Source organism: Hesperophylax consimilis, chromosome 9 (assembly GCF_061612785.1).
Source record: "Hesperophylax consimilis isolate HC1 chromosome 9, BYU_Hcon_1.0, whole genome shotgun sequence".
Lineage (NCBI taxonomy): Eukaryota > Metazoa > Arthropoda > Insecta > Trichoptera > Limnephilidae > Hesperophylax > Hesperophylax consimilis.
Window position 1 is genome coordinate 19,905,918 of NC_142844.1, and position 13,456 is coordinate 19,919,373.

Below are 13,456 nucleotides of genomic sequence, written 5' to 3' on the forward strand. Positions count from 1 at the left end.
GACTAGGACCCTTAAATTATTCGACGTTGTTTGTATGTTAGCTATCTGCAGTCGTGCTTGGGAACGGTGATAAGTTATCGGCAATATCAATACATACTACATCGATGAAACTTGTTAGATACCCATATCTCGTCAAGTATTTGATTTGACTGGTAAAATTGAATCCGTCTGCATATTTATAACTCTTTACTGACGTGTATATCTACCTGAATAAGTATTAGATATCAGAGACGGCAGATCTTCCACACTCAGAAACGAACATTGGAATAAAAATATTTAATTTAAAAAAATAAAAATAAAATAACTAGAAGGCCTTCAAAATTCTACGCAGGTAACAAAATATACCAAAAAGACACCAGCATAATTTAAAATATTATCATTATTTATTTCATTACAGGTACATAAAATTATTTTTATTATTATTACTTTCGATAAACGGAATATTTATTATTTAATTAAAATTAACATAGTAACAGGTATATGTCGAATAACAAACTTAATAACTAATGAGAATTATGACAAAAATGCTATGCGTGTTGGACGGTTTCACTTAAATTATTGACAGTTGTGAGGGCATCTGCAGCTTCCTCGTCTTCATTCTTCTCTTCCTCTAGACCTTGGGCATCGGGCAACATGCACACATTTTCCTTTGGCCGTCTCATGTTATTTAAGACCATTCTTAGACTCTTGTCTTCTCTTGAAGTAGATTTCTCTTCCACCTTTGAGCAGGCCCTGATGTTTATTCTAATGGGAGTCCACATGATGATGATTATGCCTATGATGAAGAGGCTCAGGGCTACGATGTTTCCTATCAGAGGAACTGACAGCAAGAGTTTTATGCTGCCTGCAAGTTCTCCCGATAGAGTGACGTGTTGCTCAAACCATAAGACTGGCAAGTATACTTTTTGGACTTTGCTGAAGAGCCTGAAAAAACAAAATTATTAATAACCTTTTTTAAATTTGATGTGACAACAAGCTTTCATTACTTTTGTTTCGTTTGCTTGGAAGGAAATGCAATATCCTCAGAAAATCGGCTAACTGCCCATATTATATTTCTTATTTACAAAGAGATTTTTTGTGGAAAGTCTTCCAAGCAATCAAATATAAGTCAGGTATAATGTTATTTTATAATAGGTACGGATATATTTGCGAACCGAAACGCAAGCCGAGTCTCGTATTATGGGAAAGGAACGAAGCAACAGCTAATGGCGCTGCTTGGTTCCCATAATTCGAAACTCGGCTCGCCTTTCGGTTCGCAAATTTAAACGCAGCATAAAACCATTGACACATTGCGCTATATAATGCACGCATAATTTGGGCTTGGCATGTGCGTACAATATGTTGGGCCGACACATTACGCTATAATGTTCCTCAGGAGAGGGGGTCAGATCAATTGGGGACTACCGCGGAATATCATTTATTTGTATGGGATCTGTCACTCTGACAGATTACTAAATTGTTCTGACCCCCTCTCCTGCTTATGGTGTGCTTTAAAAATATAGCCAGGCTAGAAGATCACGGCGCATATCGTCGTCACACCCATACTTATATCACAACATATTTTTAGATGTGACAGGTCTGTATGAGATTGTATGGCGAGCATTATGAAGTTATATAAAGCGCTTCGAACTTATACCTTTAACCCTCTTTATTAAAGCACTTACCCAATATTGGGGTTTGGATAAATCAAAATATTCAATTGTAGCCTCGCCGCAACGTCTAGGGGGATGCCAGATACCTGAAAACAAGAATAAATACATAATGCTTTATAAATTTACTTTTTATACAGCTTTACAGACTTCTGCTAGTTAAATCCGGAGCTTTATTTCACCAATTAATTCAATGTGTGTTTATTGTAGTTGGCATATGAAACCGAGAGAAAGGCGACGCAATATAAATAACATTAACCCGTTGGCTATTGTCTTTGTAATATTTGGTACATACTTTCGACCCGTTGGTTTCATCCCCAACGATGTCTAAAGGGCGCATTTTCTACATGTGTAATTTTGTCAAATATACAACGTGAGAAATAGTCACTTATTTTACAAAAAAATATTATGGTGCTTGGTTTTGTTCCTTATAACAACAATTTAACCCAGAAAGAAGCGTTGGCGTCTGAATTTAAATTCGCCGTATGAAACTATGAAACAGTTAACAGAGCAAATAAGGTCAATTCTATCATCTTTTGATTGATTCAGATCCTTGTACTACAGCTACAAAGAAAATATCTTACACCACATCAAGGTAACCATACGTGTTGCAAAATGTTCGTGCATCAAGCATTTGCATTCAATTTATATACTCTCTTTTCTTACCGGTTCTAGGGCCATGTAGAAGTTGTGTTTGTCATTATCTGGAGATAGACCCTTGACGGACTGCCTGTACGAAGGGTCTGCTTTGTGGAAATGTGGTAGGGACACGAATGCTGGAGAGCCATATCTGCAGGCCGATACGTTCACCAACCCTGAGGGCTGGCACTCTCCGACACAGAAACATTTGTTTTCTTCAAATATTGTCCCTGGAAATGAAAAAAAACATTAACAAATTTATTTTCTCATTCGCTTTATATGTATATCTACTATCATTAACATGATTACTTATATCTACATAATGATTATTATTATAATATATTATCTTTTCATCACTGTCTGACAGGAGAATTATTTCAGACCTGGTGGTGTTACACAGAGTCATTAACAACTTAATTGATATTCCTGCCATCCTTGCCACCATCCTTGACTAGGAATACAAGACAAAATATAACATTCACCAATAGGATGCATGATCTGGGCAACAAGTATGGGGGTGCTATTGATTAATTTATTGACTCCATTTATAGAATTAAGCATAATCTATACCAGCACTTTGTCGAATCCTACAAATTAGAGTAGCGTTGGTAAATTAGTTTTAATGATTTGTCTTATATGTAGTGTTGCTGTAATTTCTTTTTTACTTTATGTTACTCTTACGTTTTACTAATATTACTTCATATTTTTTTATTTCTTTATTTTTATTTAGTTTTTTTTTTAAATTATTTCTTAATATTTTCTCATTATACACAATCACAATTTTACAATTGTGTATTTTGTACCTTCTTTACAATGTATTACATCTATTTACTGTCAGTATCTCCTGTATAATACAGATATTCTCCTATGTACACTATATCATGTATCACTTTATTTAAATAAATCTTTATAATGATAATATAATATATCTACTATTATTAAATTGTAAAATAGCAACACTCTATGTAGACTGACTGTACAGCACTCCGTGTAGACTGACTGTATAGCACGGGAGGGCGCAGAATTTTCAGAAAAGGATAATATGTGTAACGAAAGAAAATATATGAATATACTTTGGTAAAATAAAAAACCCTACCGTTGTCCAGAAGTCTATCTCCGCTAGAATATTTGTAGGCTGGAATATTCTCTATGAATATAGTTTCATCATAGTCGAATGACATAGTACGGCAGATGTCTGGGGAGAAGAGAGAAATAGGCTCGGTCTTTGTCAGTTTGGACGGGAAGAATTCACCGGCTGATCCTCGGACCTTAAAACATCAAAACAGAACAAATAAATTTAGCCATTTTATGGTCGTAAAGTAAAAAATTAAAACAACTAAAAGTCATTTAACAAAAGTCACAGAAAAACTTTTTGAATTCCGCTGCACGCTTAATACGCAAAAAAATATTAACTTCACTTGATTTCAACTCAATTACTACAATAAATAACTATTTATGTCATGGGAGATTGTAAAATATGCATTAATGTTCAATTTTTTTTCAACCAAAGTAATGTTTGAAAGTTAGGAAATACGTGTATATTATTAAAATAACCCAAACTGGCACCCTATAAACCTGTTTTGTGCATGTTTACTGAAACCCGCGACTTAAATTGTTAATTAATATTTAAGTTGAAATCAACTGTTGTTTTTTTAAAGAGCCTTTGTATGCGGCGGAATTCGACAAGTTTACCTAGTCACATATAAATCGAAGTATCAGGATTCGGAGCTGAGATTTGTTTAAAACTATATACGTAAGATATATAGTTTTAAAATGAGGGAGTTATCGTATGAAATGCATATTAAATTAATTAGAGGCGCTAAGTCATAGATAAATCCATTCGAAGCGCGTTCCATTACTGTAATAACTTTAATTGACATGTTTTCAATATAATATAATAAAAATATAATAAAAAATACCTGCTGCCTGGAAATTTTGAAAAAAGAATTGTTATTTGTTATAAACTTATGGTTTGTAATTACGAAGTTGGGTTTTTAAGCACTAGGCTTCTTTCATTAAAGCTACTTACGATTTTTTAAGGGGAGGTCTACTGTTCACAGAACCACTAGTTAAATAAAAGCACACTTTCCTTGGGAAAGTTATTGAGTCGGTATTACAAAAAATATCATTTCAGTTTTTTATTCGGAACTGGTTTAATACAAGGTGATTGTTTTGTTATTGTTTGTTCTACCCACTTTAATTCCTTAACGATGACTCGTCAAAATGAAACGTGTGAATGTGATATTTCATAAGATCATTTCAGTATTTTTGTGGTTTACGCTATTCCTGCACTGGTCACTTCAATTATGGAACAAGTTATGTATTTGTTTGCTGCGCAAAAATATTATTTTCAAATAAAACAGGTATTCAGACATATTATTTTTTATTTGACCAATTAAAAAATTCCATTTATGCGCAGTATCCATTTAACCGATCAACATATTGAAATGTGTTTGTTTACATTAATATGTAGATTGACTTTGAAAATAAAATTTTAATATTTTCGACCGTATCAATATTTTTATTATTATCGTGGCACAAACTGATTTGCCAATCACATTGAATAATTTAAAAGTTTTTGATGAATATTATATATATTTGCTTTTTGGTTACATAACAGAAATCTTACATACTTTCCCACATTCGCCTTCGAAGAAGCTGGTTCTGGAAGCATTATTCCAGTTCTTGAGGACTCCGAAGTGGTTCATATTGTCCACACCAGTTGCCATGTTGAAGTACCCATCATTTTTGGTAGAACCATTTCTCTGAAAAATTAGTTGACTTTGTTTAAATCAAAATAACTTTAGTATCTACATTATCGGTAATAACCGAATACTTTTCAGATGAGCAAAAATGTTATCACTGTCACTAAACGATTCGTTTGCAGTTTAGTAAGACGTTACAATTTACAAAAACGTCATCTTGCAAATGCAAGTAAGTTATTTCTAAAATAATGTCACCGGCGCGTGATTATATAACCCGGCCCGTCATTTTAGCTGGCACACGGTTTAATTACTTAATTGATGTATGGTTATTAGGGTGAGTAGTTAATCGGTGGATGGCGGTAGACATAAAGCCTACGCCAAGGGTCGCCAGATGACGATAGTGTATATCAGGTATTAGCGATATATATAATCGGCAAGGCAAGCATCTGCGCGCCTAGAGATTTACCTACCCTCGGGTAGCGAGCAGTTGTAGGTAGCCAGACGTATTGTAACGTAAATAAACAGTATTATATTATGAACCTTTTACTGATTATTAGAGTTCCCAACACCCGAAGTCTGCTTAAGTAAAGGCAGATATAACAACTAATAACCTAACTAAATAGCAATTCCTAATAGATAACACTTCTGCGCCTATATTTGTGATGTTAAATAAAAATAATACGTTTTCTTAGTGGGAACCATCTATATACATATGAAGTGGTAATTTCAAATTATCAGTATTCCAAGTGCAAACAGAAACTAGATGGTTCTACTGATTAAATACTACTTGGTGCTAGGTACCTACTTCTAATCTCAGGTGCAAACTAAAGAAACAAATGATTGTGTTAGAAGTAAAAATGTTGTTAACTAATTAAGATGAAAATACATTTATATTCCCTTTAAAAATCACATTCGTTTGGATTGATTTCTATTTAGCCTATTCTATTCAATATGTAATACGTTTTATGGACAGTAATACATAAATAAATGTTATATTAGTGAAAAGGGTTCGGTTAGAAAACTACTTAATTCCAATTATTCCTTATTCGAAAATTAAAAAAATAGCATTTAGAAAACTTACTGGTATAAAATATTGCTAATTTATTAAGAATCATCTTAAAATTATTCGAAATTTGATATAAAACGGGATTGCAGGCCTTTAACGAATGATATAATAGGTTTTCTAATAAACTTTCAGTAAAACAAGAATGTGTTGTCGCTATGTCGGAACTCGTGTTCATAATGATTTTAATAATTTAGCATTTCGTAATTGTATATTATCGGAACCAATGCAGGTGCATGAACACTTGTTTCGAAATATTATGAGTCTACAAAAAGTTTAATTGGTTTAATATTTAATTTTAATAAATCTGCAATATTTTTTTTTTCCGTGAAGAAGTGTGGAAAAGAAAAAAAGATTTTACAAGTAATGGCGTACCGCCATAGAACAAAGAAGAAAACTAGAAGCGACTTCCATACAAATTTGAATGAAAACAAATGTTTCGTTTAGCTCAATAACCTAACGCTCTGTCTCACTTACACCTGACTTACCTGACATCGTAGATCTACATCCCATTTGAATTTCGTAAACACACTTTTGTATTGGAAATTTAAGCCTAGATCCAGCAAATATTTGGATCACGAAACACGCACACAAAGAATTGTGTGTGTTATTTTTTATTCTATGCGTAGGTACCGCTGATAGCTCAGTTACCATTTCCTTCATTCACCTTGTATTTTATGATCTGAGTTTCCCCTATACGACGTATATAACAGAAAGAAAGATATTACGTTACAACGGACCTTTCACTTTTCAAAATTCTTCACCTCAAAAAACCATGAGCAAAATTTATCGACATAATGGGGTTATAAGTTACAACGGACCTTTCAGCGACAGAACTTAACATCACTTTCCAAGACTTTTTCATTCTAATTTCTATCGACATATAGTATACTTCCCTTAAGACAAAGCTTAGTGCCAAATCACTATTTTGATTAATCTTTATAACGAATTGGTGTACATTATGAATACCAAAAAATATGCTTTAGATAAATTGGAGGTTTTCCTATCGCTTCGATTGATTAGAATACAAATAAATAAATAAATTACTCAGTAAAAAAATTTAATGCAAACTACTAAAAAATATATTTTTTAATAGAAATGTATGAACGCATAAAGGAAACAAATTTAAAAATACAGTATTATAGCTAAGATTATCTGTGACAATTTCACTTGATTAACTTTTTTGCTTTCTTATAAAATTATTTACAAAATAAATAAAAACCACTTTTTTGCTTGAAATCGAACGTTACTGGACTCCGTTTGTCAAGCGATTTTAATGCCTATTACATACGATACAAGGTATACCAAAAATATACACAATTTTGGCTTGTAGCTTCCTCTTAAACACAGTTTTTAATATCTTAAAAAATATATGTTATTTTTTAAGATAATCTCTATTCAGACACTAATTATGTGAAATTCCTTCGATAGAAAAAAATCGCAAAGTATGTTCCGAAAATTATAAAAATCACACATTCTGTTATTACCATGTTGCTTTTCTGCTGTTTCTTTAAAAACTACTTAACTTAGATGTCGACAGATTTTGGCTATCTTCTAAATAAGTCGTGTTTTATTGAACACTTTCACAACAGTCGCTTCGCTTATTAATTACAATCGTTTTTTTTTATATGAGAGCACCTCTACCTGTAGCATTCGTATTTACATGTTTCCCTTGTAAAGCATCTTCAATAATCTTCTTTATATTTTTGAACGTATATGACGGAGCCGACTTACCTCATAAAACCAGCCGAACTTGTCGACAGGAGGGGCGTTCGTCTCACTCCTCGGCAGGCTGTTGGCCAAGTCCAGTAGTGGATCCTCGTACCCATCGAACAGCAGCTCCCGGACCGTCTTTGTCACCGATATAGTCTGGTGGAACATAGCTAGGCCCAACTCTACGCCTTTCTGTCGAAGAAAGCTCCAATCTCTCGAAGAATAAACCGCACTCTAAAAGTTAACAAATTATTTTCAAGCTCAAGTGATTAAAATAAGGAATGCTTGAATTGTTATGTTTAAATTAAAAGAAAATAAAATAATTTACATAAAGTTTCAATTCTTTGAATAGAGAATGTTTTTTAAAGTGTTCGATTTGAAGTTTAAAAGAAATAACACTATTTATTGAGATCAAATGGTTGGACCTTTTGAACTTCAAATCGAACACTTTAAAAAACATTCTCAATTCAAAGAATTGAAACTTTTTGTAAATTATTTTCTTTTCTTTTAATTAAAACATAACAATTCAAGCATTCCTTATTTTAATCACTTGAGCTTGAAAATAATAATATGCTTGAATTGTTTTATCTTTAAATGGATAGGAAATAAAAAATATTTTTCATAAAGTTTTAATTCTTTGAATTGAGAATGTTTTGTGTTCGATTTAAGTGGAAAAGAAATAACATTATTTACTTAGCTCAAATGGTTGAACAAAGGAATTGTTTGTTAAAATAACTAAAGTAAAATACTAATACTAATTTTAAATGTTCCATTTTTAAATTGAATGGAGATTACATTAGCATTATTCAAAAAGTTTCCAGCTCAAATATTTTAAACAATGATTTATTTAGTAAATACTGAAGGTTTTCTCTGTCGAGTTCTGTATGATGTTTCTTTTAAATTTATTAGTATTATCTTCTTCTTGATTAATGATTTATTGGCCATTAAATAATGTTCTATTTTTATATGAAAAGGAAATAGACAGAAATTATGAATTAAACATTAACCTGATATGGAAAAATAAAGAAAAACAAAAGCAATATTTGATCGTAACCGTCTGATTGAATTGGTTCTAAGAATTCCTATGATTGTATTAATAATATTATTTATGATATCGTCGATTTTGGACTGATTTCGAATCTATATAAATAAAAGTCAATGTCCGCATGAGTGTGCGTATTTCAAAGTTTGTTTTTTATTAGTCCCTGTCCTGAGTGCTTAGATTGTGGTTTGAATGGTGGAAGAAGTCGGGGACACTCGAGGAAAACTTAACGAATTGTCTCTGCACGTAGTTGAAGTCATGTTGATATTTTTATTTTATTTTTATTTTTATTTTTTTTTATTGTTTAACTTATAACATTGTTACATTGTACATAAAATTAGGTAATAATAGGTAATAGTGAAAAACATATGTTATTGAATTTCTACTCCAATAAAGAGTGCTAGCTCTTGAGCTTGGCGTAGGAGTTATTTCACAATTATTTCATTTTATTTATTTATTATTGGATAATTTGTATAGCGCCGCTTTTGTGAGATATCACCTCAGGGGCGCTTTACAGTTGATGCAGGTATTACAGAAAATATAAATATTACAAAAATAGAGTGAAGTTAAGTTAAGTAAAATGAAGTAAAGGAAAAGGTGACACGAAGATAGAAGATGGAGACTCTGCAGCAAGAATCCCAGGTGGTGAAGAAACTGGTCCAGCTGCTGCAGCGAAAGAGTCCACCGCGTCCACCAACAGTGCCAGCACGAGGTTCGTCATCCGTCCAGGTATGTGTCTGCTGCTAATAAAGCGCTGACACACTATCCTCTCACAGATACCAGACCTTGGCAGCACCGCTGTGACGTTCTACGAAGATAGAAGATGGAGACTCTGCAGCAAGAATCCTAAGTGGTGAAGGAACTGGACCAGCTGCTGCAGTAAGAGAGTCCACCGCGTCCAACAACAGCGTCCAGGTATGTATCTGCTGCTAATAAAGCGCTGACACCTCACATAGATAAGAGACCCTGGCAGCACCGCCGTGACGTTTGGCAAGTCCATCATTTATCTCCATGTAATCCTGTTCCTGGTAATTGTTGAAGTGGTGCATTCTGTCCGCAATAAAAAAAAGCGACGGTTGGGTAATAAATTGCCCTGGGCTTAGTAAAAAACCAGTGTCCAAGCTTGCCCAGTTTCCGAGAATTTTGTTGAAAACATCTGGAGTGTATTTACCGGTCGCCGTTCGTTTCGAAAGTCCGATATTTTTGAGCAAATTTCAGAATATTCACTTTAAAACACTGCACTCAAATCACATATTATAAAGTTCTAATAATTATTAAGTTTATTTTTATTTAAGTTCAAATGTTGATGGATTGATTTTAAAAATAATTTCAAAGGGATGTTGCCTCATTTCCCTTGAAAATACTAAAAAAACACAAAGCGGTTGGAGGAAGCGTTAGGACGCGTCCTGCTGCCACGAAGGGCGCTACAATACTTTAAATTATCAGTAATTAACATAAATACAGTACAATAAATATAAACTTAAAAGAGGATTGTGACGTTAATTTTGGTTGTAACATGAATTGAAGTTATAACATTTGAAAGGTGATATTAATTTTTTTTTTAAGATAAATTTGACATTTTTTTTAATAAAATAAAATCTGGTATTTTTTTCACTTCTTCGGGAAGACTATTAAAATATTTTATGCCTTTGTAAATGTAATTATTGTGCATTTTTTGAGTTGAAAATAGAGGAATTTGGATGTTAAAATTATGCCTTAAGGATGAGTTAAATTTATGTTTTTTTATTACAGTTTCTTTATATATTTGTAATATTGCATCTTTTTTATAGAGGTCTTCAATTTTTGGTACTTCGAAAATTTTGAACAATGATGCTGAAGAGAATGTTGGATGTTTTTTTCAAAATTACTTTAATTATTAGTTTTTGTACCACTTTTACAGAGCTTAAATTTTTTTCATATGCACCTCCCCACCCAATGATTCCATACTGAAGTAATGATTGGACTAGTGCGTAATAGACTTTTTTCAGGTTGTTTAGCTTGAGAACATTTCTTAATCTAATGAATATATAGATACATTTTCTAATGCGCTTAACAAGTTCACATATATGTGTCTGTTCCATTTCATATGTTGGTCTACAATTACACCGAGGTACTTTATTTCAGTTGTTTGGTTTAGTATGGTACATGATTTATTACAAACATCTTTGTTACATTTTTTGTTGTGTATTATTATATGAATGTTGGGGTAAGTTTTGAATTTATTTATTGTGAATGGTATATATAAACTGTTTTTTTGCGTTAATTGTAAGTAGATTTGTATCGAACCAGTTTTTTAGGATTTGGATGTCATTATTTGCATTTTCATTTACAATTTTCCAGTCATTACCCTTAATTATGATAATTGTATCATCTGTGTAAGATATAACTGTTCCACTGAGGTTTTGTTTAAAAATATCGTTTACGTACATGATAAAAAGTAATGGACCCAAAACAGTACCTTGTGGTATCCCAAAATCACTTGTGAGTGGTAGACTAGATGCGTGATTAATTTTTACAACTTGTGTTTTTTGGTAAAGATAAATTTTTAGCCAACTTAATGCTGTGTCATTAAAACCCACGATCTTTAATTTTTGTATTAGTTTGACATGAGATATGCTGTCGAAGGCTTTTTGGAGATCAACAAAAATACCAACACATTTTAATGATTTGTCTAAAGCGTTGTATGGTACTAGATAATTTAGCAATGGCGTCTTTTGTGCTTTTGTTTTCCATGAATCCAAACTGGTATATTGTTATATTGATTCCCGATAAAACCCGCGTACCTACTTACACCTTTGCGTCTATAATACTAATGATATCTGTTATCGAAATTAATAGAAGGTTGTTTTCTTTTCTGGAAGGTTTCCTCCATACTTAACGTTCAGACAAAAAACCTTCAAAAGGTCTATCTACAATACTGGTATATTTGACTTGTGACCGGATAAATCATCAAAATGATAATTCATCACATCTTTAAAAAGTTATATAAAGTCATGGAAAGTGATGAAAGAAAAACTTTCTTAACTGGGTTAAGTAGGTTAGGTTAGGTTAGTTTAGGTTAGGTTAGGTTAGATTAGGTTAGGTTAGGTTAGGTTTAATTTGTTTTTTCAACCTTTCTAATGACTTTATATCACTTTTTAAAGGTGTGTTGTATTATCGATGTGTGATACGAATGTAAAAGAAAATGGTGTATTTTACAAACTAAAAATGTGCTGCTGTCTGCAGTGGTTACTGACAATAGAAAATCACACATCAAATATTCATACGCTCCTTAAAAATCGACGGAAAAATGTACATATTTTTTTTATCCCGTCCGGAAAGGTAGTAAATGTTCATGTAGTGAAAAGTTAAATATCTTGAAGTATAACCTTTTACAATATTTGGTCAAGTATATTTGAGCTCACTTTTAGCGTTTTGATTAGAATTGACTGGACCTTTAACACCTTCATTTAGAAATACTTAATAGTACACAACTGCTGACCCTCTACAAATCTCGAGTATGCCCTACTGTTGAATTTGGCAGCCACCTCTGGTCTGGAGCTCCAAAGTACCTAAAAAGCCCCTTGACCCTGTACAGAAACGGACAGTCCGTTTGATAGATTCCTCTTTCTTAACAAAGAAATTGCAATCTTTGGAGACCAGGAATCAGGTAATGCTGGTCTTGTTCTATCGATATTACAATGGAAGATGCTCCGAGGAAATAGCGTCATTGAAAGGCGCGCTCAACATGAGAACGGGTCGCTTCTACGACTCGTTCTTGAGTTCAACAGCTCGACAGTGGAATGATTTGCCGACCTTTTTGTTTCCTTCCTCTTACCACATGACCCATTCGAGACCTCTTCAAGACACAGCACAGCAGAAATTATTTTCCTTTGAGGAATAATGTAAATTTATTTAAAAAAAACTATAGGTACATTTTTTTTTATTTTGATCGCTAAACCTTGTAAGCCTTGCACACAACTTCCGTAATAATTATGAATATATTATTAGTGATGGAAAACATCAAAACAGGGTGACGATTTGTTGTGATGTTTACAGAAATGTAAATAAAATACAATATTTATGAATAACAAACGGCAAGTTCTGTGAAGTTCATAAATATTTAAGAAATCATAAAACTATATTTATTATTAATTTAATCAATATTGTGAAATGATAAACACTACCAATCCATTAGCTTATTTCTTACTTATCGTTGTTATATCTTGTACAACTCGTTTGGTCGGTGTTTTGATCAATTTATATATTTTCTTTATCATAACATTATTTAAAGAATGATAATAATAAAGAGTATATTTGCTGCACTTTCCAGAGTGGAAGGTACTCTCAGTATCGCCCTGTTGTAAGACCAACATTCAGAATTAAAACGTTGCTTGAAATGGCTATGGCCGTGTTTGGTGACCAGATCTGAATAGCCAACTTTTTTCTTCCCCATCTCCTTTCCCTCTCCACTACCTTCAGCCTCACAACATACCCCAATTGGGGATGCCATAGTCTCACTGGCTCAGAAAGTTGGCAGCAGTTGGGACCAATTTGAAAATAATTCATGGTTCTCGACAAGAATATTTAAAACCATAAAAAAATAATCTGCCACAACAAAAATCATCCAAGGTCGTCATAGCAACCTAGTCGATTATAATATTTG

At 32.7% G+C, this 13,456-nt stretch overlaps 1 protein-coding gene across 1 annotated transcript in view; it reads right to left on the minus strand.

Annotated features, from left to right (window-relative positions):
* Nucleotides 1-361: 361 nt before the first annotated feature.
* LOC149421026 (protein peste-like) overlaps nt 362-13,456 on the minus strand; it is a 35,460-nt gene continuing 22,365 nt past the window's right edge. Inside the window, exons 4-9 of the mRNA XM_089635715.1 lie at nt 7,791-8,003; nt 4,922-5,053; nt 3,385-3,556; nt 2,316-2,518; nt 1,665-1,738; nt 362-924 (exon numbers count right to left, since the gene is read on the minus strand). Of these exons, the coding sequence (XP_089491841.1) occupies nt 528-924; nt 1,665-1,738; nt 2,316-2,518; nt 3,385-3,556; nt 4,922-5,053; nt 7,791-8,003 (1,191 nt within the window). The 3' untranslated portion in view covers nt 362-527. The remainder of the gene's footprint in view (nt 925-1,664; nt 1,739-2,315; nt 2,519-3,384; nt 3,557-4,921; nt 5,054-7,790; nt 8,004-13,456) is intronic.